Source organism: Coregonus lavaretus, assembly GCF_964263955.1.
Source record: "Coregonus lavaretus genome assembly, contig: HAP1_SCAFFOLD_647, whole genome shotgun sequence".
In the NCBI taxonomy this organism is placed as follows: domain Eukaryota; kingdom Metazoa; phylum Chordata; class Actinopteri; order Salmoniformes; family Salmonidae; genus Coregonus; species Coregonus lavaretus.
Genome location: NW_028156749.1, coordinates 179771 through 204154, shown reverse-complemented (window position 1 = coordinate 204154; position 24384 = coordinate 179771). Strand labels below are relative to the sequence as shown.

The 24384-nt window shown below is 48.1% G+C and overlaps 1 protein-coding gene across 1 annotated transcript in view; it reads left to right on the top strand.

Moving 5' to 3' along the window:
- The window catches only part of LOC311126014 (intermembrane lipid transfer protein VPS13B-like), a gene marked incomplete at its 3' end in the record, with an annotated part of 210680 nt that overhangs the window by 10260 nt on the left and 176036 nt on the right, over positions 1–24384 (top strand). Inside the window, 1 exon segment of the mRNA XM_084200044.1 lies at positions 2354–2497. Within this exon segment, the coding sequence (XP_084056170.1) occupies positions 2354–2497 (144 nt within the window).

The window sequence follows — 24384 nt, the reverse complement described above, 5'->3', positions numbered from 1 at the left end:
ACTTTGTGCATGACACAAGTAATTTTTCCAACAATTGTTTACAGACAGATTATTTCACTTATAATTCACTGTATCACAATTCCAGTGGGTCAGAAGTTTACATACACTAAGCTGACTGTGCCTTTAAACAGCTTGGAATATTCCAGAAAATTATGTAATGGTTTTAGATGCTTCTGATAGGCTAATTGACATCATTTGAGTCAATTGGAGGTTTACCATACTTCCAAAGTTTGTGGCAAAATGGCTTAAGGACAACAAAGTCAAGGTATTTGAGTGGCCATCACAAAGCCCTGACCTTAAGCCTATAGAAAATGTGTGGGCAGAACTGAAAAAGCGTGTGAGAGCAAGGAGGCCTACAAACCTGACTCAGTTACACCAGCTCTGTCAAGAGGAATGGGCCAAAATTCACCCAACTTATTGTGGGAAGCTTGTGGAAGGCTACCCAAAAACGTTTGACCCAAGTTAAACAATTTAAAGGCAATGCTACCAAATACTAATTGAGTGTATGTAAACTTCTGACCCACTGGGAATGTGATGAAAGAAATAAAAGCTGAAAAAATAATTCTCTCTACTATTATTCTGACATTTCACATTCTTAAAATAAAGTGGTGATCCTAACTGACCTAAGACAGGGAATTCTTACTAGGATTAAATGTCAGGAATTGTGAAAAATTGAGTTGAAATGTATTTGGCTAAGGTGTATGTAACTTCCGACTTCAAATGTATACACACTACCGTTCAAAAGTTTGGGGTCACTTATAAATGTCCTTGTTTTCCATGAAAACATACTTGAAATGAGTTTGAATAGGAAATACAGCAAAATGCATAGGAAATGTAGTCATTGACAATTTTAATTGAAATAATAATTGTGTCCTTCAAACTTTGCTTTCGTCAAAGAATCCTCCATTTGCAGCAATTACAGCCTTGCAGACCTTTGGTGTTGTAGTTGTCAATTTGTTGAGGTAATCTGAAGAGATTTCACCCCATGCTTCCTGAAGCACCTCCCACAAGTTGGATTGGCTTGATGGGCACTTCTTACGTACCATACGGTCAAGCTGCTCCCACAACAGCTCAATAGGGTTGAGATCCGGTGACTGTGCTGGCCCCTCCATTATAGACAGAATTCCAGCTGACTGCTTCTTCCCTAAATAGTTCTTGCATAGTTTGGGGCTGTGCTTTGGGTCATTGTCCTGTTGTAGGAGGAAATTGGTTCCAATCAAGCGCCGTCCACAGGGTATGGCATGGCGTTGCAAAATGGAGTGATAGCCTCCTTCTTCAAGATCCCTTTTACCCTGTACAAATCTCCCACTTTACCACCACCAAAGCATCCCCAGACCATCACATTGCCGCCACCATGCTTGACAGATGGCATCAAGCCTGTTATCGAACCCGCAATTGCTGATGCTCCAGATACTCAACTAGTCTCAAGAAGGCCAGTTTTATTGCTTCTTTAATCAGCAGTACAGTTTTCAGCTGTGCCAACATAATTGCAAAAGGGTTTTCTAATGTCCAAGTAGCCTTTTTAAAATGATAAACTTGGATTAGCAAACACAACGTGCCATTGGAACACAGGACTGATGGTTGCTGATAATGGGCCTCTGTACGCCTATGTAGATATTCCATTACAATTCAGCCGTTTCCAGCTACGATAGCCATTTACAACATTAACAATATCTACACTTTCTGATCAATTTGATGTTATTTTAATGGACAAAAAAATGCATTTCTAAGTGACCCCAAACGTTTGAACGACAGTGTACATACACACATGATGCTTTGGAACTGGTTCAGGTTGTAAAAAAAAAAACAGAGGCATAAAGAACCATTTGTAAACTTCCACTATAGTTTAGCTTCATTCTCATGTTTAGGTTTGATTATTTAATGACTAAACATACTTTATACTGCAGAGATCGTACCCTCATGTCTTGTTAGTTGTCCACAGATCATATACTGCAGAGATCGTACCCTCATGTCTTGTCAGTTGTCCACAGATCATATACTGCAGAGATCGTACCCTCATGTCTTGTCAGTTGTCCACAGATCATATACTGCAGAGATCGTACCCTCATGTCTTGTTAGTTGTCCACAGATCATATACTGCAGAGATCGTACCCTCATGTCTTGTCAGTTGTCCACAGATCATATACTGCAGAGATCGTACCCTCATGTCTTGTCAGTTGTCCACAGATCATATACTGCAGAGATCGTACCCTCATGTCTTGTCAGTTGTCCACAGATCATATACTGCAGAGATCTTACCCTCATGTCTTGAACCCACATCCCTAGCATTGCCAGCCCACAGACTCCAACCCACTGAGCCATTGCAATCACTTATTTGTATTCCTGTTTCTAGGAGCTGAAGCTACCCTTTACCTTCCTGAGTGGTCACATCCATGAGCTGCGTATCCACGTGCCCTGGACCAAACTGGGCTCAGAGGCGGTGGTCATCACCATCAACACTATGGAGTGTATCCTCAAACTGAAAGATGGAGCACAGGTTAGTGCTGCTGCTTTAGATTTATACTGTAGCCTGCTCCTGATAAGTGCACTACTCCAATGTAGTGCACACTGTCATGGCATTCCAAAGCTGGTGCGTTTCTGAGTCTTGGGAGTTACTGTGTCACTGAAATGAGTTCACCTCTTCCTCAACATCTTAAGAGAGGTTTTTACATAACAAGTTATAATCTCTGTCATAAAACGTTCCACAGGAATAGACTTGGTTTAAAACATATTGTTGGTTTCATCCATTCTATCTTTCTTTCTAGACTCCTCTACCCAGAACCCCCTCTGTCCCCTCAGCAGTCCAACAGCCCATGACTCAGTTCACCTCTTTCTAGACTCCTCTACCCAGAACCCCCTCTGTCCCCTCAGCAGTCCAACAGCCCATGACTCAGTTCACCTCTTTCTAGACTCCTCTACCCAGAACCCCCTCTGTCCCCTCAGCAGTCCAACAGCCCATGACTCAGTTCACCTCTTTCTAGACTCCTCTACCCAGAACCCCCTCTGTCCCCTCAGCAGTCCAACAGCCCATGACTCAGTTCACCTCTTTCTAGACTCCTCTACCCAGAACCCCCTCTGTCCTCTCAGCAGTCCAACAGCCCATGACTCAGTTCACCTCTTTCTAGACTCCTCTACCCAGAACCCCCTCTGTCCCCTCAGCAGTCCAACAGCCCATGACTCAGTTCACCTCTTTCTAGACTCCTCTACCCAGAACCCCCTCTGTCCCCTCAGCAGTCCAACAGCCCATGACTCAGTTCACCTCTTTCTAGACTCCTCTACCCAGAACCCCCTCTGTCCCCTCAGCAGTCCAACAGCCCATGACTCAGTTCACCTCTTTCTAGACTCCTCTACCCAGAACCCCCTCTGTCCCCTCAGCAGTCCAACAGCCCATGACTCAGTTCACCTCTTTCTAGACTCCTCTACCCAGAACCCCCTCTGTCCCCTCAGCAGTCCAACAGCCCATGGCTCAGTTCACCTCTTTCTAGACTCCTCTACCCAGAACCCCCTCTGTCCCCTCAGCAGTCCAACAGCCCATGACTCAGTTCACCTCTTTCTAGACTCCTCTACCCAGAACCCCCTCTGTCCTCTCAGCAGTCCAACAGCCCATGACTCAGTTCACCTCTTTCTAGACTCCTCTATAGGGTCTCAGGCAGGGGTGCTCATTTGGACTAATTTGACACGTCGTTTCTAGTCTTGCCGCTCAAATTCAAAGGTCTGCGTCTCCAGTTCAAAGGTTTGCATGTCTAATGAGCGGCCGTAGAGCCGATTAACCAAGGTGCCTCAGAGCAGCAGACTAAAGCTGACTGGAATCACAGCCTGCTTGACTGGAGCAGAGAGACTGTTGCTGTGGCTGAAATGCACCCTGTTGCATTTATAGAACGCTAGTTATGTGGGCTCTGGTCAAAAGTAGTGCTCTAGGGTGTTATTCACCCTGCTGGAAGGAAACATTCTGCAAATGCTCTTTTAATTCCTCTGGAAATGTGTCTGGGTTTATTTGAACCAGTCAGGTCTTGGCATCAGACGGAGAGATCAGTAGTTCATTAGTGAACGGCTGCTTTAGAAGTGTCTGTCTTTGTGAGTTCACGTTTATAACTTCAAGACAACACAATTCCTCACTGCTCAGCAAATGTACTCTTCAGAACGAGGACAGATTGCCAGTGACCATAAATATTCAGAGAACTTCTAGTATTATAGTGTTGCTGGTTAGGCCTAATTCCACTGGTATTTTTACAATTGAACCGTAATATGTATTTGGCAAGTGACTAAATTGCAGTTAAAAACTGTGTGTTGGTAGTCAGTAGAGGCATTTTACTAGGCTCATTTATTACATGAGCTGTGCATCCCAAATGGCACCCTATTCCCTACATAGTGCACTACCTTTGATCAGAGCCCTGGTCAAAAGTAGTGCACTACAAAGGGAGGAGTGCCATTTGAGACTCAGGAGACTCAACCAAAGATCATGGTTGTCAAGAGTCAAGACAGTCCCACTTCTCTCTCTACGGCCCAAGCTGCATGTTTGACAAGAAGCAGTAATTATGTCCTTGTAGTTGATCAGTACAAAGTCTTAGCAGCACCACCACTGAAACTGAACCCAAAATAAATATGTATATTTTATTTAGGTTGGATTATAAATATTTTCACAATGGGAAAATGTAGTATGAAAGACATTTTTGTGAGATGTGTTAGTGCAGAAGAGTCTGGTTGTGGTCGTACCTATTCTAAACCACCCATGCTGTTGCCAAGTAGAAAGGCAAGCTGGGAATGGGGAGCCCAGAGAGCAGGGCACGTCCCTAACGGCACCCTGTTCCCTGTATAGTGCACTACTTTAGACCAGAGACCTATGAGCCCTGTAAAGATACTAGGGGGACATTTGGTCCTCGGCCCCTGCATGGAGTGTCTCAAGGCCAGATGTCCCCGTCAGTAGAAACACATTGCAAGGGAAGTCAATTACACCTAATTATATAGACTGCAGGCTAAAGATTTGTAACACATGAGCTTGAGCAGTCCAGAACTAATGGTAAATATTATAGTATGCAGATGGCTACTGCTGCAGTGATCACATTTCAAGCCCTATGGAAACTGGAACTTTTTTTTCTGCTCCGTACACAGCTCAGGGTCACGGGGTAGCAGTGTAAAGCACTCTCGTGTACTACTACTCTCAAAACAAGTATTTGTTACAGATGTTTTCCAAAGGTTTCCCCAGTCAAGAAAGGATTTTTGGAAAATTGCAAATGACGTTTGGACAAATTATTCAATGTTATTCTCACCCGGGAGACACAATTTGGAGTGAAGCCAGACTTCCAACAGAAGTCCTGCTAGGCAGCAGGAGGAATTTAAATGAGCTGTCCTTTAGGCTAGTGTACACTACTCTCCTATTTGAGGGGGAGGTAGGAGGGAGGGAGGTAGCAGGGTCCTTACTGCACCGGCCCCTCAGTTCTGACGCCAACATAATGGAAACAGCTTTTTTATCCTTGTGATTTGTGACATTTAATGGTGATTTATTACATTGTACTGATAAAGGTATTTATTTAACTTCTCATGAAAGGATGGCATTGGCACCCTCCTGTAGCACAGTACCACCTGTCACTGGGATATACCTTTAACTGGAGGGAGGGGCTTCCTACTGGCCGTCCTAAACCTCCTACAGCAGAAAGCTGATCTACACTACATGATCAAAAGTATGTGGACACCTGCTCAACAAACATCTCATTCCAAAATCATGGGCATTAATATGGAGTTGGTCCCCCCTTTGCTGCTACAATAGCCTCCACTCTTCTGGGAAGGCTTTCCACTAGATGTTGGAACATTGCTGCGGGGACTTGCTTCCATTCAGCCCCAAGAGCATTAGTTAGGTCGGGCACTGATGTTGGGCAATTAGGTCTGGCTCGCAATTAATCCCAAAGGTGTTCGATGGGGTTGAGGTCAGGGCTCTGTGCAGGCCAGTCAAGTTCTTCCACACCGATCTCGACAAACCATTTCTGTATGGACTTCGCTTTCTGAAACAGGAAAGGGCTTTCCCCAAACTGTTGCCACAAAGTTGGAAGCACAGAATCGTCTAGAATGTCATTGTATGCTGTAGCGTTAAGATTTCCCTTCACTGGAGCTAAGGGGCCTAGCCCGAATCATGAAAAACAGCCCCAGACCATTATTCCTCGTCCACCAAACGTTACAGTTGGCGCTATGCATTGTTGCAAGTAGCGTTCTCTTGGCATCCGCCAAACCCAGATTTGTCCGTCGTACTGCCAGATGGTGAAGCGTGATTCATCACTCCAGAGAACGTGTTTCCACTGCTGCAGAGTCTAATGCCGGCTTGCTTTACACCACTCCAGCCGATGCTTGGCATTGCGCATGGTGATCTTAGGCTTGTGTGCGGCTGCTCGGCCATGGAAACCCATTTCATGAAGCTCCCGACTAACAGTTTTGTGCTGATGTTGCTTCCAGAGGCAGTTTGGAACTCGGTAGTGAGTGTTGCAACCGAGGACAGACAATTTTTTTCGCGCTTCAGCACTCGCCGATCCCATTCTGTTAAGTTGTGTGGCCTACCACTTTGCGGCTGAGCCGTTGTTGTTCCTAGACGTTTCCACTTCACAATAACAACACTTACTGTTGACCGGGGCAGCTCTAGCAGGGCAGAAATTTGACAAGCTGAGTAGTTGAAAAGGTGGCATCCTATGACGGTGCCACATTGAAAGTAACTGAGCTCTTCAGTAAGGCCATTCTACTGCCAATGTTTGTCTATGGAGATTGCATGGCTGTGTGCTGATTTTACACACCTGCCAGCAATGGGTGTGGCTGAAATAGCCACTAATTTGAAGGGGTGTCCACATACTTTTGTGTATATATAGTGTGTCTAAAGGGTTTTCACACCAGGTCCAGATCCTGTAGTTATTATCTCCCAGCGTAGAGTTGCATGGACTTTACACTACTTATGTTAAACTTGGGTTAAGACAATCTCTCCATAGGGTTTTTAAATGTTGGATATAGGCCTACATATTTTTGGAAGAATGAAAGAATTCAACAGTCTGTGTTTTAGATGGAAAATCTTAACTAAGTTTAGTAGGTTAGTATTTTAGAATAGGCTAGTTTATGCGTGTGTGGAAACTTTGTGTTCGGGCCTCCAAGAGTCCGCTTTGCGTCGAAGTGTGGAAATGACAAATGATATCATTAATGTGGTTTGTTTTCATAATTGCCGTTACAGCTCTGAGCGCTGGCCTGTAAAAACATCCGTGTTCCTTTTGAAGTTCATTAAGGATGGTTAAGGATCGTGTAATTTGAGGGTGAAGTATTAATGTTTCTGTTCTGTTCTGTCCGGATGGATGTAAAGAGAGAGATTGCATCCCAAATGGCACCCTATTCCCTATATAGTGTGCTGCTGTTGACAGTTCTGGTCAAAAGTAGTGCACTAAATAGGGAATAGTGTGCCATTTGGGATGAAAATCAGAGAGGAACTGGGTCGTATTAGGAAGGATATTCTAAAAGCCTCCCAGAACCCATCTGCTGCTCGCTAAGCACAGAGCGAGAGGACGGTTATAGTTTCCACTAGCACGTGAACGTGGAAATGTGGCCGTTGAGGAGCAGTTTGAGATTACAGCTTCTGCTGGCAGTGTAATTGCCTAAAGTAGGTGTCACGAGGTGAGGTGTATGTGTAGTGAAAGTCAGGCGCAGGACACCGAGGCTCAGTCCAACAGAGTTTACTCAAAAAATCCAAAAAAAGGAAGCGGTAAACAAACAACCTCAACAATAAGAGGCGAGCATTTACGCAACATGCGTAAAACACTAAAATAACAAACAAGAAGCAAAACACGCAGCACAACGACAGGCGAACAACAACACACAATCCTACTAAGCAAAAGGACAGAACTTATAGGACAGGTGATCAATACACAATTGGACACAGGTGTGACAGACAGACAAAAGCAATCACACACAGAAACATAGATCGGTGGCAGCTAGTACTCCGGGGACGGCGACCGCCGACGCCTGCTCGTACCAGGAGGGGAAGCAGCCTCGGCAGAATCCGTGACAGTACCCCCCCCTTGACGCGCGGCTCCAGCCGTGCGCCGACCCCGGCCTCGGGGACGGCCAGGAGGACGCGGACCCGGGCGCGTGGGATGCCCATGGTGAAACTCAGTCAGGAGGGATGGATCGAGTATGTCCCTCCTGGGCACCCAGCACCGTTCCTCCGGACCGTACCCCTCCCACTCCACGAGATACTGGAGACCACTCATCCGGCGCCTTGAGTCCAAGATGGTCCGGACCCTGTACGCCGGGACCCCCTCGATGTCCAAAGGGGGCGGAGGGGTCTCTCCTATCTCATCCTCTTGGAGTGGGCCAGCTACCACCGGCCTGAGAAGAGACACATGGAACGAGGGGTTAATATTTTTATACTCTATAGGCAGTTGTAACCTGTAACACACCTCGTTCAATCTTCTCAGGACTTTGAAGGGCCCCACAAACCGCCGACCCAGCTTCCGGCAGGGCAGGCGGAGGGGCAGGTTTCGAGTCGAGAGCCAGACTCGATCTCCCGGTGCGTACACCGGTGCCTCACTGCGGTGACGGTCGGCGCTCGCCTTTTGGTGACGGATGGCACGCTGCAGATGGACATGGGCCGCGTCCCACGTCTCCTCCGAGCGCCGAATCCACTCGTCCACCGCAGGGGCCTCGGTCTGGCTCTCGTGCCACGGTGCCAGGACCGGCTGATACCCTAAAATACACTGGAAAGGTGTTAATCCGGTGGAGGAGTGGCGGAGAGAGTTCTGGGCCATCTCTGCCCAGGGGATATACCTCGACCACTCCTCCGGCCGGTCCCGGCAGTAGGACCTCAAAAACCTACCCACATCCTGGTTCACACGTTCAACCTGCCCATTGCTCTCTGGGTGGTACCCCGAGGTAAGGCTCACCGAGACCCCCAACCGTTCCATAAACGCCCCCCAAACTCTGGAGGTGAACTGGGGACCTCGGTCAGACACTATATCCTCGGGGACCCCATAGTGCCGGAACACATGGGTGAACAGGGCCTCAGCGGTTTGTAGGGCAGAAGGGAGACCCGGCATAGGAAGGAGACGACAGGCCTTAGAAAACCGATCCACAACGACCAAAATGGTGGTATTCCCCTGGGAGGGGGTAGATCGGTAACGAAATCTACCGAGAGGTGGGACCATGGTCGTTGTGGAACGGGCAGGGGATGTAGCTTACCCCTGGGCAAATGTCTAGGCGCCTTACACTGGGCACATACCGAGCAGGAGGAGACATAAACCCTCACATCCCTAGCTAACGTTGGCCACCAGTATTTCATGCTAAGACAGTGCACGGTCCGGCCAATACCTGGATGTCCAGAGGAGGGTGATGTATGAGCCCAATAAATAAGTCGATCACGAACCTCGAGCGGAACGTACGTCCGCCCCACAGGACACTCGGGGGGAGTAGGGTCGGTACGCAGTGCCCGCTCGACTTCCGCATCGACCTCCCAAACCACCGGAGCCACCAAACAAGACTCCGGCAATATGGAAGTAGGCTCGTTAGACCTCTCCTCTGTGTCATACCGCCGGGACAGGGCGTCTGCCTTAGCATTCTGGGACCCTGGGATGTATGTGATCTTGAAAACAAATCGGGTTAGGAACATGTTCCACCTAGCCTGACGAGGGTTCAATCTCCTAGCTGCCCGGATGTATTCCAGGTTACGGTGATCTGTCAGAATGAGGAAAGGGTGTTGAGCCCCCTCAAGCCAATGCCTCCACACCTTTAGAGCTTGAACAACGGCTAACAGCTCCCTGTCCCCAACGTCATAGTTGCGCTCCGCCGAGCTGAGCTTCTTAGAGTAGAAGGCACAGGGGCGGAGTTTAGGTGGCGCGCCGGACCGTTGTGACAGGACTGCCCCAATACCGGTCTCAGACGCGTCCACCTCTACTTGGAAGGGTAAAGAGGGATCCGGGTGCGCCAGCACGGGAGCCGAGGTAAACAGGTTCTTAAGTTTAACAAATGCCCTGTCCGCCTCAGCCGACCACTGCAAACGAACCGGACCCCCCTTTAGTAGAGATGTAATGGGAGCTGCAACCTGTCCAAAACCCCGAATAAACCTCCGGTAGTAATTAGCAAACCCCAAGAACCGCTGCACCTCTTTTACAGTAGTTGGAGTTTGCCAATTACGCACGGCCGATACCCGGTCTACCTCTATCTCCACACCAGACGCGGACAACCGATAACCCAAAAAGGAGACGGACTCCTGGAAGAACAGGCATTTCTCTGCCTTGACATACAAGTCATGCTCCAACAGTCTTCTCAACACTTGGCGCACCTGGGCTACATGCTCGGCTCGTGTAGCAGAGTACACTAGGATGTCATCGATGTAAACTACTACACCCTGCCTATGCATGTCCCGGAAAATCTCGTCAACAAAGGATTGGAAGACTGAAGGAGCATTCATTAACCCGTATGGCATGACGAGATACTCGTAATGACCCGAGGTTGTGCTAAATGCTGTCTTCCATTCATCCCCCTCCCTAATGCGCACCAGATTATACGCGCTCCTGAGATCTAACTTTGTGAAGAAGCGCGCGCCGCGTAATGACTCCGTCATCGTCACAATCAGTGGAAGTGGGTAGCTGTATTTAACTGTAATCTGATTGAGACTACGGTAGTCAATACACGGACGCAATCCCCCATCCTTCTTCTTCACAAAGAAGAAACTCGAGGAGACCGGGGAAGTAGAAGGCCGTATGTATCCCTGTGCCAAGGACTCGGCTATGTACGTCTCCATAGCCGCTGTCTCCTCTTGGGACAGGGGATACACATGACTCCGTGGCAGAGCCGCTCCTGTTTGGAGATTTATCGCACAGTCCCCCTGTCTATGAGGAGGTAGCCGCGCTGCCCTCGATTTACTAAACGCAAGTGCTAAATCCTCATACTCAGGGGGAATGCGCAGTGCGGGCACTTGGTTCGGACTCTCTACCGAGGTCGCCCCTAAGGAAACACCTAGACATCTCCCTGCACACTGGGCAGACCACTCCATAAGAGCCCTCTGTTGCCACGCTATGGTAGGATCATGGGTGCTTAACCAGGGAAGGCCCAACACCACGGGATACGCAGGAGAGTCAATCAGATAAAACTGAATGATCTCCTCGTGACCCCCCTGCGTTGTCATCGTCAGTGGTGCTGTGACCTCCCTGATCAGACCCGACCCCAACGGCCGGCTGTCTAAGGTGTGGACAGGAAACGGAGGTTCTACCGGCCGAAGGGGAATCCCTAACCTACCACAAAATGCCCGATCAATAAAGTTCCCAGCTGCGCCTGAATCTACTAGCGCCTTATGCTGGGAATGAGGTGCCACCTGTGGAAATCTCACAGGAATATTCATGTGACCAACAGAAAGCTCTGGGTAAGTGGGGCGCCTGCTCACCTGAAATGACTCCCCAGTGCGCGGCCTGCTGTCACCTCTCCCAAGAGACCCTCCCCAGCACCTGGCCGCGGTGTGCCCTCCACGACCGCAGGTGGTGCAGGGGATGGCTCCCCTCGGGTTCCCTCTCCTCCTCTCTCTAGCGCCAGCACCCCCGATCTCCATAGGAATAGGCTCGGAGGTGCTGGAGGGCGAAATGGACGACCCCCACTCGGGACGTCCGCGGGTGGCCAGCAGGGTGTCTAGACGGATGGAAATGTCCACCAACTGGTCAAATGACAAGTTGGTGTCCCTGCAGGCCAGCTCACGACGAACGTCCTCTCGTAGGCTACACCTGTAGTGGTCGCTGAGGGCCCTCTCATTCCACCCCGCATCCGCTGCTAGTGTCCGGAACTCCAGTGCGAACTCCTGGGCGCTCCTCTTCTCCTGTCGGAGGTGGAACAGACGCTCTCCCGCCGCTTTACCCTCCGGTGGATGATCAAAGACAGTCCTGAAGCGGCGGGAGAACTCCGCGTAGGTGATGGTTGCGGCGTCTATTCCCCTCCATTCGGCGTTGGCCCATTCCAACGCCTTGCCGGATAGACAGGAGATGAGGGCGGAGACGCTCTCGTATCCCGAGGGCGCCGGGTGTACAGTGGCCAGGTACAGTTCCACCTGTAGCAGAAATCCCTGACACCCGGCTGCAGAACCGTCATATGCCCCCGGGAGCGAGAGCCGAATACCACTGGGTTCCGGTGCTGAGAGAGGAGGACTGGCCGTTGGTGCTGGGATGGTGTGAGAAGGCGTGGGCACCTCCCGATTCATCAACCGGCGCAGTCTGTTGGACACCTCGTCCATGGCGACCCCGAGTTGCCGGATCATGGCGTCCTGGTAATTAAACCGGTCTTCCAGGGAATCGGGTATCGCCGCTGTTCCTGCTGACTCCATGGAGATGGTGTGTTGTTTTGTCACGAGGTGAGGTGTATGTGTAGTGAAAGTCAGGCGCAGGACACCGAGGCTCAGTCCAACAGAGTTTACTCAAAAAATCCAAAAAAAGGAAGCGGTAAACAAACAACCTCAACAATAAGAGGCGAGCATTTACGCAACATGCGTAAAACACTAAAATAACAAACAAGAAGCAAAACACGCAGCACAACGACAGGCGAACAACAACACACAATCCTACTAAGCAAAAGGACAGAACTTATAGGACAGGTGATCAATACACAATTGGACACAGGTGTGACAGACAGACAAAAGCAATCACACACAGAAACATAGATCGGTGGCAGCTAGTACTCCGGGGACGGCGACCGCCGACGCCTGCTCGTACCAGGAGGGGAAGCAGCCTCGGCAGAATCCGTGACAGTAGGCTTTAATGAGGACTTCTGTTGCAGAAATATGTTAACCAGAAAAAATCCATTCATGAACGTTGTATGCAGTTTGTTTGTGTATGGTGTTACGCTGGTCCTGTCTGACTGTGTCAGCGATGCTGTTACAATTAGAGAGCCCCTCCTCTCTCTGCTGCGTCAAAAATGGCACCCTATCCATTTTTACATTTTACATTTTTAGTCATTTAGCAGACGCTCTTATCCAGAGCGACTTACAGTTAGTGAGTGCATACATTTTTCATACTGGCCCCCCTTGGGAATCGAACCCACAACCCTGGCGTTGCAAGCGCCATGATCTACCAACTGAGCTACGGGAGGCCCATCCCCTATGGTTCCTGGTCTAAAGTAGTGCACTATATAGGGAATAGGGTGCCCTTTGGGACACAGCCTCTGTGTGTATCTTATAAAGATACTGTCTTGATCCCCGTCCCCTCATCATGTCTGCCTCTCTCTTAGCAGGGCTAGATTACTGCTGGAATGCACACCAGCAATGTCTTGTGGAAAGGCATGAAACAATTTAGAACCAGGACTAAAACCAACTCGAAATATTGGGGGGAAATTACTGTTTGGATTCATTCATTTTCTATTTTTGCTCAACATGTTTTGTGTTTCAACTACCAGGAACTAGATCAAACCAGATCAAATGAATGTCTTCGATGGATTGTCCTATTGCATCTAGACTGGATTACTGGGTTCCTACATATGATATGAATTATACATGTCAGTGTGTGGACATGCTGCTGAGCTGAGCCCATGTGAAGTTAAGTCAGCCTTAAGTCATTGTCTATCTACAAAAAGCCTTTGTATGGGCACTTTAAAGGTTCCCCTCACAGAGTCTATTGTACACAACTCTTAGCCATACGTCTTACTGACGTTATTATTAGATATGTAAGGGATGTGTTTGATCTGAGCCCATTGTAAATTAAAAAACCTAAGAATAACCATGAAACTCTTACGGAGATGAAACAACAGCTTTAAATCGCTCCATTTCATACAAGGCTCCTATGGGGATTATGGGAAACATAGTTATTAATAGCCCTGGTAAGGACTCTGAGGCCGTCTAGTATCTTGATGATGTGTCCATTGGAAGAGTAAGCTGAGGCTGTAAGAAATGAAGTCAGTGTTAGCCTGACTAGAACAGCCTAGATTAGACCAATAGAACTACTTAGAATTAGACTCATTAGACCTGTGGCTTTTTATTGGAAGGTTTCTGGTCAACCGGTTATCTTCTAGATTGACTAGAATGACCAAGACGGAAGGAAGGAACATGTGTCTGTCCAGTTAGTTTTATACTAGCTATATGTAGTGCTGTGTAGGCTATATGTAGTGCTGTGTAGGCTATATGTAGTGCTGTGTAGGCTATATGTAGTGCTGTGTAGGCTATATGTAGTGCTGTGTAGGCTATATGTAGTGCTGTGTAGGCTATATGTAGTGCTGTGTAGGCTATATGTAGTGCTGTGTAGGCTATATTGTTCTATATAGGATGTATGTCCATGTATGTCCATTCTCTCAGAGTTCAAGGGGTTTCTTTGAGGAGGTTTTGATAGCAACTATCTCAGAATCAGAATCACCTTTATTCACCAAGTACATTTACTCATACTCTGATTTTGACTTGGTGATATGGTGGTTGTAGAGAGGTCTGTAGTGTGGGTCTAGAGAGGTCTGTAGTGTGGGTCTAGAGAGGTCTGTAGTGTGGGTCTAGAGAGGTCTGTAGTGTGGGTCTAGAGAGGTCTGTAGTGTGGGTCTAGAGAGGTCTGTAGTCTGGGTCTAGAGAGGTCTGTAGTCTGGGTCTAGAGAGGTCTGTAGTCTGGGTCTAGAGAGGTCTGTAGTCTGGGTCTAGAGAGGTCTGTAGTCTGGGTCTAGAGAGGTCTGTAGTCTGGGTCTAGAGAGGTCTGTAGTGTGGGTCTAGAGAGGTCTGTAGTCTGGGTCTAGAGAGGTCTGTACTCTGGGTCTAGAGAGGTCTGTACTCTGGGTCTAGAGAGGTCTGTACTCTGGGTCTAGAGAGGTCTGGGTCTAGAGAGGTCTGTAGTCTGGGTCTAGAGAGGTCTGTAGTCTGGGTCTAGAGAGGTCTGTAGTCTGGGTCTAGAGAGGTCTGTAGTCTGGGTCTAGAGGTATGTAGTCTGGGTCTAGAGAGGTATGTAGTCTGGGTCTAGAGAGGTCTGTAGTCTGGGTCTAGAGAGGTCTGTAGTCTGGGTCTAGAGAGGTCTGTACTCTGGGTCTAGAGAGGTCTGTACTCTGGGTCTAGAGAGGTCTGTACTCTGGGTCTAGAGAGGTCTGGGTCTAGAGAGGTCTGTAGTCTGGGTCTAGAGAGGTCTGGGTCTAGAGAGGTCTGTAGTCTGGGTCTAGAGAGGTCTGTAGTCTGGGTCTAGAGGTCTGTAGTCTGGGTCTAGAGGTCTGTAGTCTGGGTCTAGAGAGGTCTGTACCCTGGGTCTAGAGATGTCTGTGGGTCTGGGTCTAGAGAGGTCTGTAGTCTGGGTCTAGAGAGGTCTGTAGTCTGGGTCTAGAGAGGTCTGTAGTCTGGGTCTAGAGAGGTCTGTAGTCTGGGTCTAGAGAGGTCTGTAGTCTGGGTCTAGAGAGGTCTGTAGTCTGGGTCTAGAGGTCTGTAGTCTGGGTCTAGAGAGGTATGTAGTCTGGGTCTAGAGAGGTCTGTAGTCTGGGTCTAGAGAGGTCTGTAGTCTGGGTCTAGAGAGGTCTGTAGTCTGGGTCTAGAGGTCTGTAGTCTGGGTCTAGAGAGGTCTGTACTCTCTCCGACTGCCAAACACATTGATTTTCATGCATATTTATAACCTGTATGGTTCCTCCAGCTATAGACTAAATAAAGGACTCTGCACTCTATGCTGCACACTGCATCAAGCCATCTCTGAACTGTATTCTAAATAACTGCACTATACTGCATCAAGCCATCTCTGAACTGTATTCTAAATAACTGCACTATACTGCATCAAGCCATCTCTGAACTGTACTCTAAATAACTGCACTATACTGCATCAAGCCATCTCTGAACTGTACTCTAAATAACTGCACTATACTGCATCAAGCCATCTCTGAACTGTACTCTAAATAACTGCACTATACTGCATCAAGCCATCTCTGAATTGTACTCTAAATATCTGCACTATACTGTTTTTGCACTCTGTTCATCTCTCTGCATTTAGATATATTTAGATATATTGATACTGTACATTTGTACATCCACTGTGTATCATCCGTATATCCGCTGTATATCATCCGTATATCCGCTGTATATCATCCGTATATCCGCTGTATATCATCCATATATCTGCTGTATATCATCCGTATATCAGCTGTATATCATCCGTATATCAGCTGTATATCATCCGTATACATCCGCTGTATATCATCCGTATATCCGCTGTATATCATCCGTATATATCCGCTGTATATCATCCGTATATCAGCTGTATATCATCCGTATATCCGCTGTATATCATCCGTATATCCGCTGTATATCATCCGTATATCCGCTGTATATCATCCGTATATCCGCTGTATATCATCCGTATATCCGCTGTATATCATCCGTATATCCGCTGTATATCATCCGTATATCCGCTGTATATCATCCGTATATCCGCTGTATATCATCCGTATACCCGCTGTATATCATCCGTATATCCGCTGTATATCATCCGTATATCCGCTGTATATCATCCGTATATCCGCTGTATATCATCCGTATACCCGCTGTATATCATCCGTATACCCGCTGTATATGAGCTGTATGTCATCCGTATATCCGCTGTATATCAGCTGTATATCATCCGTATATCCGCTGTATATCATCCGTATATCCGCTGTATATCATCCGTATATCCGCTGTATATCAGCTGTATATCATCCGTATATCAGCTGTATATCCGCTGTATATCATCCGTATATATCCGCTGTATATCATCCGTATATCCGCTGTATATCATCCGTATACCCGCTGTATATGAGCTGTATGTCATCCGTATATCCGCTGTATATCAGCTATATATCATCCGTATATCCGCTGTATATCATCCGTATATCCGCTGTATATCATCCGTATATCCGCTGTATATCAGCTGTATATCATCCGTATATCAGCTGTATATCCGCTGTATATCATCCGTATATCCGCTGTATATCATCCGTATATCCGCTGTATATCATCCGTATATCCGCTGTATATGAGCTGTATGTCATCCGTATATATCCGCTGTATATCAGCTGTATATCATCCGTATATCAGCTGTATATCATCCGTATATCCGCTGTATATCATCCGTATATCCGCTGTATATCATCCGTATACCCGCTGTATATCATCCGTATATCCGCTGTATATCATCCGTATACCTGCTGTATATCATCCGTATATCCGCTGTATATGAGCTGTATGTAATCCGTATATATCCGCTGTATATCAGCTGTATATCATCCGTATATCAGCTGTATATCATCCGTATATCCACTGTATATCATCCGTATATCCGCTGTATATCATCCGTATACCCGCTGTATATCATCCGTATATCCGCTGTATATCATCCGTATACCTGCTGTATATCATCCGTATATCCGCTGTATATTTGTCTATCTGCTTATTCTCTTATGGCTCCAGGGGGTTGAGGTCAGGGCTCTACGTGCCAGTCAAGTTCTTCCACATCGATCTCGACAAACCATTTCTGTATGGACCTCGCTTTGTGCATGGGGGCATTGTCATGCTGAAACAGGAAAGGGCCTTCCCCAAACCGTTGCCACAAAGTTGGAAGCACAGAATCGTCTAGAATGTAATTGTATGCTGTAGCGTTAAGATTTCCCTTCACTGGAACTAAGGGGCCTAGCCCGAACCATGAAAAACAGCCCCAGACCATTATTCCTCCTCTACCAACCTTTACAGTTGGCACTATGCATTGGGGCAGGTAGCGTTCTCCTGGCATTCGCCAAACCCAGATTCGTCTGTCGGACTGCCAGATGGTGAAGCGTGATTCATCACTCCAGAGAACGGGTTTCCACTGCTCCAGAGTCCAATGGCAGCGAGCTTTACACCACTCCAGCCGACGCTTGGCATTGCGCATGGTGATCTTAGGCTTGTGTGCAGCTGCTGGGCCATGGAAACCCATTTTCTAACAAGTGGTTGGTTCAGAAGGATAGTAGAACTTCTAACAAGTGGTTGGTTCAGAATGATAAGTACTGTATGTGTGGGAGAGAATATCTGCTCTGTTCTGTTGGTGGTGTGATGATGCCCACCATACATTTAGCTGTAAACACTACTGCTCCTTCAGTTTCTATAAAACATGACAACGTGTCTTGCCCTCAAGACTCACCCCACAGTCCCACAGAACAGGCCCATCATCTAACCTCACAGTCCCACAGAACAGGCCCATCATCTAACCCCACAGTCCCACAGAGCAGGCCCATCATCTAACCCCACAGTCCCACAGAACAGGCCCATCATCTAACCCCACAGTCCCACAGAGCAGGCCCATCATCTAACCCCACAGTCCCACAGAACAGGCCCATCATCTGACCCCACAGTCCCACAGAACAGGCCCATCATCTAACCCCACAGTCCCACAGAACAGGCCCATCATCTAACCCCACAGTCCCACAGAACAGGCCCATCATCTAACCCCACATTCCCACAGAACAGACAATCATCTAACCCCACAGTCCCACAGAACAGGCCCATCATCTAACCCCACAGTCCCACAGAACAGGCCCATCATCTAACCCCACAGTCCCACAGAACAGACCCATCATCTAACCCCACAGTCCCACAGAACAGACCCATCATCTAACCCCACAGTCCCACAGAACAGACCCATCATCTAACCCCACAGTCCCACAGAACAGACCCATCATTTAACCCCACAGTCCCACAGAACAGGCCCATCATCTAACCCCACAGTCCCACAGAACAGGCCCATCATCTGGCTTCAAGCTTAACACTCTCTCCAGTTAAACGGATAAAAAACATATTGCGGAGAGGACAGAATTCCCCAAGACGTTGTGGTGGTGGCTGTTTTTAAGAGTCTAGGGTTACGTCCCAAATGGCACCCTATTCCCTATATAGTGCACTACTTTAGACCAGAGAATGGCACCCTATTCCCTATATAGTGCACTACTTTAGACCAGAGAATGGCACCCTATTCCCTATATAGTGCACTACTTTAGACCAGAGAATGGCACCCTATTCCCTATATAGTGCACTACTTTAGACCAGAGAATGGCACTCTATTCCCTCTGTAGTGCACTACTTTAGACCAGAGAATGGAACCCTATTCCCTATATAGTGCACTACTTTAGACCAGAGAATGGCACCCTATTCCCTCTATAGTGCACTACTTTAGACCAGAGAATGGCACCCTATTCCCTCTATAGTGCACTACTTTTCTAGGGCAGCCCTGTGGGTGGGTGCACTATAGAGGGAATAGGGTGCCATTTGGGACGCACCCTAGCTGGTAATTAAACAGTTCACAGCTAGCAGAGAGAGAGTTCTCGTTTTATTTTAGGAGACAAGAGATAAGACTGGGTTTTCCAGATGAGGTCTTGGCTGGGTTTGGCGGCACTGTGCTGCTTGATCAGTTCAGTTTTACCGCCATCAGTGGATCCACTCCTGATGTGGATGTTCTGATTGAAGCTTTGCCTCAAGATGATTTGGGGAGGTTCTCCCTCAACTCCCCTCCCCTCCCCTTCTCTCCCTCCATCCCTCCCTCTGAGACTTGTTGGTTTGGCACCGTTCACCACCAGGCCTTAATTCTGCAGCAGTATCAAGATTCCTTTCAAACTATTTTTAGTGCCTCTCTCCCTCTTCACACAACCTCCCTGCTTCTAAATAATGGCTAATACATGTGAATTAGGGCGCCTTTTCACTGGGAACCCAAGCTGCTATTCCACTACACTCTATTCTCCTGTAGAGGTTACTCAACCCAACATGCCTTTATATAAGCTGCTACCCCTTTGTTATAATGTAGTGGTCCTCTGTAGCTCAATTGGTAGAGCGTGATGCTTGTAACGCCAGGGTAGTGGGTTCGATCCCCGGGACCACCCATACAAAAATGTATGCACACATGACTATAAGTCGCTTAGGATAAAAGCGTCTGCTATATGGCATATTATTATTATTATTATTATTATTATTATTATGTACTGATGAATTACTGAAATATATTTCAACATCATCTGTCATATGTTTTAAAGGGTTATTAAAGCAACACTATCCAGGACCATGGAGTTTAAACTGTAGTATGGTTTGTAACCTTAACTACCCTGCTGTCTGCCTGCCGTTGGTTGGTTCATACCAGAAGCTGCTCTTCTGGATGGATGCTACCATTCTACCAGCTGTGGTTTCCCACCCAGGAGTTCAACCCACAACCCAGTGATTACCCAACCAGAGACCAGAGATATTGTGTGTGAGCCTGTCTGGGCTGACTGGGTTAAGTGCTGCCTCCCTCCTTCCCTCCTGTCTGTCAGGGACGGCCATTGCACTGTACTGTTTCTAGGCTATCAATTTACAATTGAGTCATTTAGCAGACGCTCTTATGCCGAGCGACTTACAGTAGTGAGTGCATACATTTTAGTACTATGTCTGACTGGTCTAAAGTAGTGCACTAAACAGGGAATAGGGCACCATTTAGGACGCAGCCCCCTATACAGTTTTTTCTCCTCCTATCTTCCTATTGATGGGCTTGAACCAGTTCCTGATGGGGAACACACACCGGTGTAAGACAGTCATTATGTTACTATGGTGTAATATGTAGAAACAGTACCGTTTTCTCAGAGAAAGGCCCAGGTTTCGTCCCAAATGGCACCCTATTCCCTATATAGTGGTCAAAATTAGTGCACTATATAGGGAATAGGGTGCCATTTGGATCACACCCTCAGAGAAAGGCCCCTCCAGTGCCCTGACTGTCCATGTTTTCCTCCTCTGTGAAGCTGACTGACTGTCCATGTTCTCCTCCTCTGTGAAGCTGACTGACTGTCCATGTTCTCCTCCTCTGTGAAGCTGACTGACTGTCCATGTTCTCCTCCTCTGTGAAGCTGACTGACTGTCCATGTTCTCCTCCTCTGTGAAGCTGACTGACTGTCCATGTTCTCCTCCTCTGTGAAGCTGACTGACTGTCCATGTTCTCCTCCTCTGTGAAGCTGACTGACTGTCCATGTTCTCCTCCTCTGTGAAGCTGACTGACTGTCCATGTTCTCCTCCTCTTTGAAGCTGACTGACTGTCCATGTTCTCCTCCTCTTTGAAGCTGACTGACTGTCCATGTTCTCCTCCTCTGTGAAGCTGACTGACTGTCCATGTTCTCCTCCTCTGTGAAGCTAGGTACATAAATGGAGAAGTGGAGCTAGGAAAAGAAAGCAGGCTGTGGAAGTTTGTAATCAGATAGCACAAACTGGATAATCTCTGTCCCAATGCCGTCCGGAAAGCTTGCCTTTGATTCGGCAGCTGGAGGAGAGCAAATGGCTTACAGAGATTCCTCTCCATAAAGCCGTCTGATCAGCAAGCAGGGGAGGAGAGGAGGGCTGGGCTGGGCCTTTCCTTCAGGAGAGAGGAGGAGAGGAGTAGTGGAGCGCTGGGCCTTTCCTTCAGGAGGGAGGAGGAGGAGAGGAGTAGTGGAGCGCTGGGCTTTTCCTTCAGGAGGGAGGAGGAGAGGAGTAGTGGAGCGCTGGGCCTTTCCTTCAGGAGGGAGGAGGAGAGGAGTAGTGGAGCGCTGGGCTTTTCCTTCAGGAGGAGGAGGAGAGGAGGAGAGGAGTAGTGGAGCGCTGGGCCTTTCCTTCAGGAGAGAGGAGGAGGAGAGGAGTAGTGGAGCGCTGGGCCTTTCCTTCAGGAGGGAGGAGGAGTAGTGGAGCGCTGGGCCTTTCCTTCAGGAGAGAGGAGGAGAGGAGTAGTGGATCGCTGGGCCTTTCCTTCAGGAGGGAGGAGGAGGAGAGGAGTAGTGGAGCACTGGGCCTTTCCTTCAGGAGGGAGGAGGAGAGGAGTAGTGGAGCGCTGGGCCTTTCCTTCAGGAGGGAGGAGGAGAGGAGTAGTGGAGTGCTGGGCCTTTCCTTCAGGAGGGAGGAGTAGTGGAGCGCTGGGCCTTTCCTTCAGGAGAGAGGAGGAGAGGAGTAGTGGAGCGCTGGGCCTTTCCTTCAGGAGGGAGGAGGAGGAGAGGAGTAGTGGAGCGCTGGGCTTTTCCTTCAGGAGGGAGGAGGAGAGGAGTAGTGGAGCGCTGGGCCTTTCCTTCAGGAGGAGAGGAGTAGTGGAGCGCTGGGCTTTTCCTTCAGGAGGAGGAGGAGAGGAGGAGAGGAGTAGTGGAGCGCTGGGCCTTTCCTTCAGGAGAGAGGAGGAGGAGAGGAGTAGTGGAGCGCTGGGCCTTTCCTTCAGGAGGGAGGAGGAGTAGTGGAGCGCTGGGCCTTTCCTTCAGGAGAGAGGAGGAGAGGAGTAGTGGATCGCTGGGCCTTTCCTTCAGGAGGGAGGAGGAGGAGAGGAGTAGTGGAGCACTGGGCCTTTCCTTCAGGAGGGAGGAGGAGAGGAGTAGTGGAGCGCTGGGCCTTTCCTTCAGGAGGGAGGAGGAGAGGAGTAGTGGAGTGCTGGGCCTTTCCTTCAGGAGGGAGGAGGAGAGGAGTAGTGGAGTGCTGGGCCTTTCCTTCAGGAGAGAGGAGGAGAGGAGGAGAGGAGTAGTGGAGTGCTGGGCCTTTCCTTCAGGAGAGAGGAGGAGAGGAGTAGTGGAGCGCTGGGCCTTTCCTTCAGGAGGGAGGAGGAGGAGGCAAGGAGAAGAGAAGAAATGAAGTTTTAGACATTTTGTATTGTTTAATTTGTAACCCCTTTTAGCTAGTAACTTTTTCCTAACCTTCTGGCCTGTTCTACTGCTCCAGTGACATGTTCTAAAGGTTGATACCTCAGGCTGTGTTTCAGGGCATCAAGCTGTCCCTAACCCTGCAGTGACATGTTCTAAAGGTTGATACCTCAGGCTGTGAGTCAGGGCATCAAGCTGTCCCTAACCCTGCAGGGGGTTCTATATTAGTACTACAGTATTCCTCTGGGGGTACTATGTTAGTACTACAGTATTCCTCTGGGGGTTCTATGTTAGTACTACAGTACTCCTCTGGGGGTACTATGTTAGTACTACAGTACTCCTCTAGGGGTTCTATGTTAATACTACAGTACTCCTCTGGGGGTACTATGTTAGTACTACAGTACTCCTCTGGGGGTTCTATATTAGTACTACAGTACTCCTCTGGGGGTACTATGTTAGTACTACAGTACTCCTCTGGGGGTACTATGTTAGTACTACAGTACTCCTCTGGGGGTACTATGTTAGTACTACAGTACTCCTCTGGGGGTTCTATGTTAGTACTACAGTACTCCTCTGGGGGTACTATGTTAGTACCACAGTACTCCTCTGGGGGTACTATGTTAGTACTACAGTACTCCTCTGGGGGTTCTATGTTAGTACTACAGTACTCCTCTGGGGATACTATGTTAGTACTACAGTACTCCTCTGGGGGTACTATGTTAGTACTACAGTACTCCTCTGGGGATACTATGTTAGTACTACAGTACTCCTCTGGGGGTACTATATTAGTACTACAGTACTCCTCTGGGGGTTCTATATTAGTACTACAGTACTCCTCTGGGGGTACTATGTTAGTACTACAGTACTCCTCTGGGGGTTCTATATTAGTACTACAGTACTCCTCTGAGGGTACTATGTTAGTACTACAGTACTCCTCTGGGGGTTCTATATTAGTACTACAGTACTCCTCTGGGGATACTATGTTAGTACTACAGTACTCCTCTGGGGGTTCTATATTAGTACTACAGTACTCCTCTGAGGGTACTATGTTAGTACTACAGTACTCCTCTGGGGATACTATGTTAGTACTACAGTACTCCTCTGGGGGTACTATATTAGTACTACAGTACTCCTCTGGGGGTACTATGTTAGTACTACAGTACTCCTCTGGGGGTTCTATATTAGTACTACAGTACTCCTCTGGGGGTCCTCTCTCTGCTACTAATGTATGTAGTCTAGACTCTAGTCTGTTGAAGTTCAATGGACCTCTTTGCAATTCATAATATATACCATTTAGCAAACTCTTTTATACAAAGCAACTTAGTCATGCATGCATCGTCTATGGTGGTATTGTATGTTGTCCTGTTCACTGTTGCAATGTTATGCCTCTTGGCCAGGTCCATATTTTAAATAATAATTGGTTCTCAATTGACTTATCTGGTTAAATAAATGTTAAATAAAAATAAATCAAATCAAATCTGCAGAAGGCCGCCGATGGTGAAGTGTGTCTTTAGTACCCTGGTTCTGAGTCTGTGAGAGTTGGGTTTAGTAAGCCAGTGTTGATGACGGAGGTCCGGGCTTACGGTTACTGCTCTCGTCAGACTCTGACACAGACAGGAAAGCAGTGGGGAAACTAAACCCTCAGCTTCCTGCAGTCAGTGAGTCAGGCCACTGAAGTGGTGATCAATACATGGTGGACAGGATGCTCCGCGCTGCAGACTAATCCTCCTCCAGAGGCCATCCGGACTGCAGTCTGCAGACAGATTACGTTACATTTAGGAAATCTGCGTTGCGTTTAGGGTTAAGGGCCTTCCATTGCATTTAGGGAATCTGCATTGCGTTCAGGGTTAACAG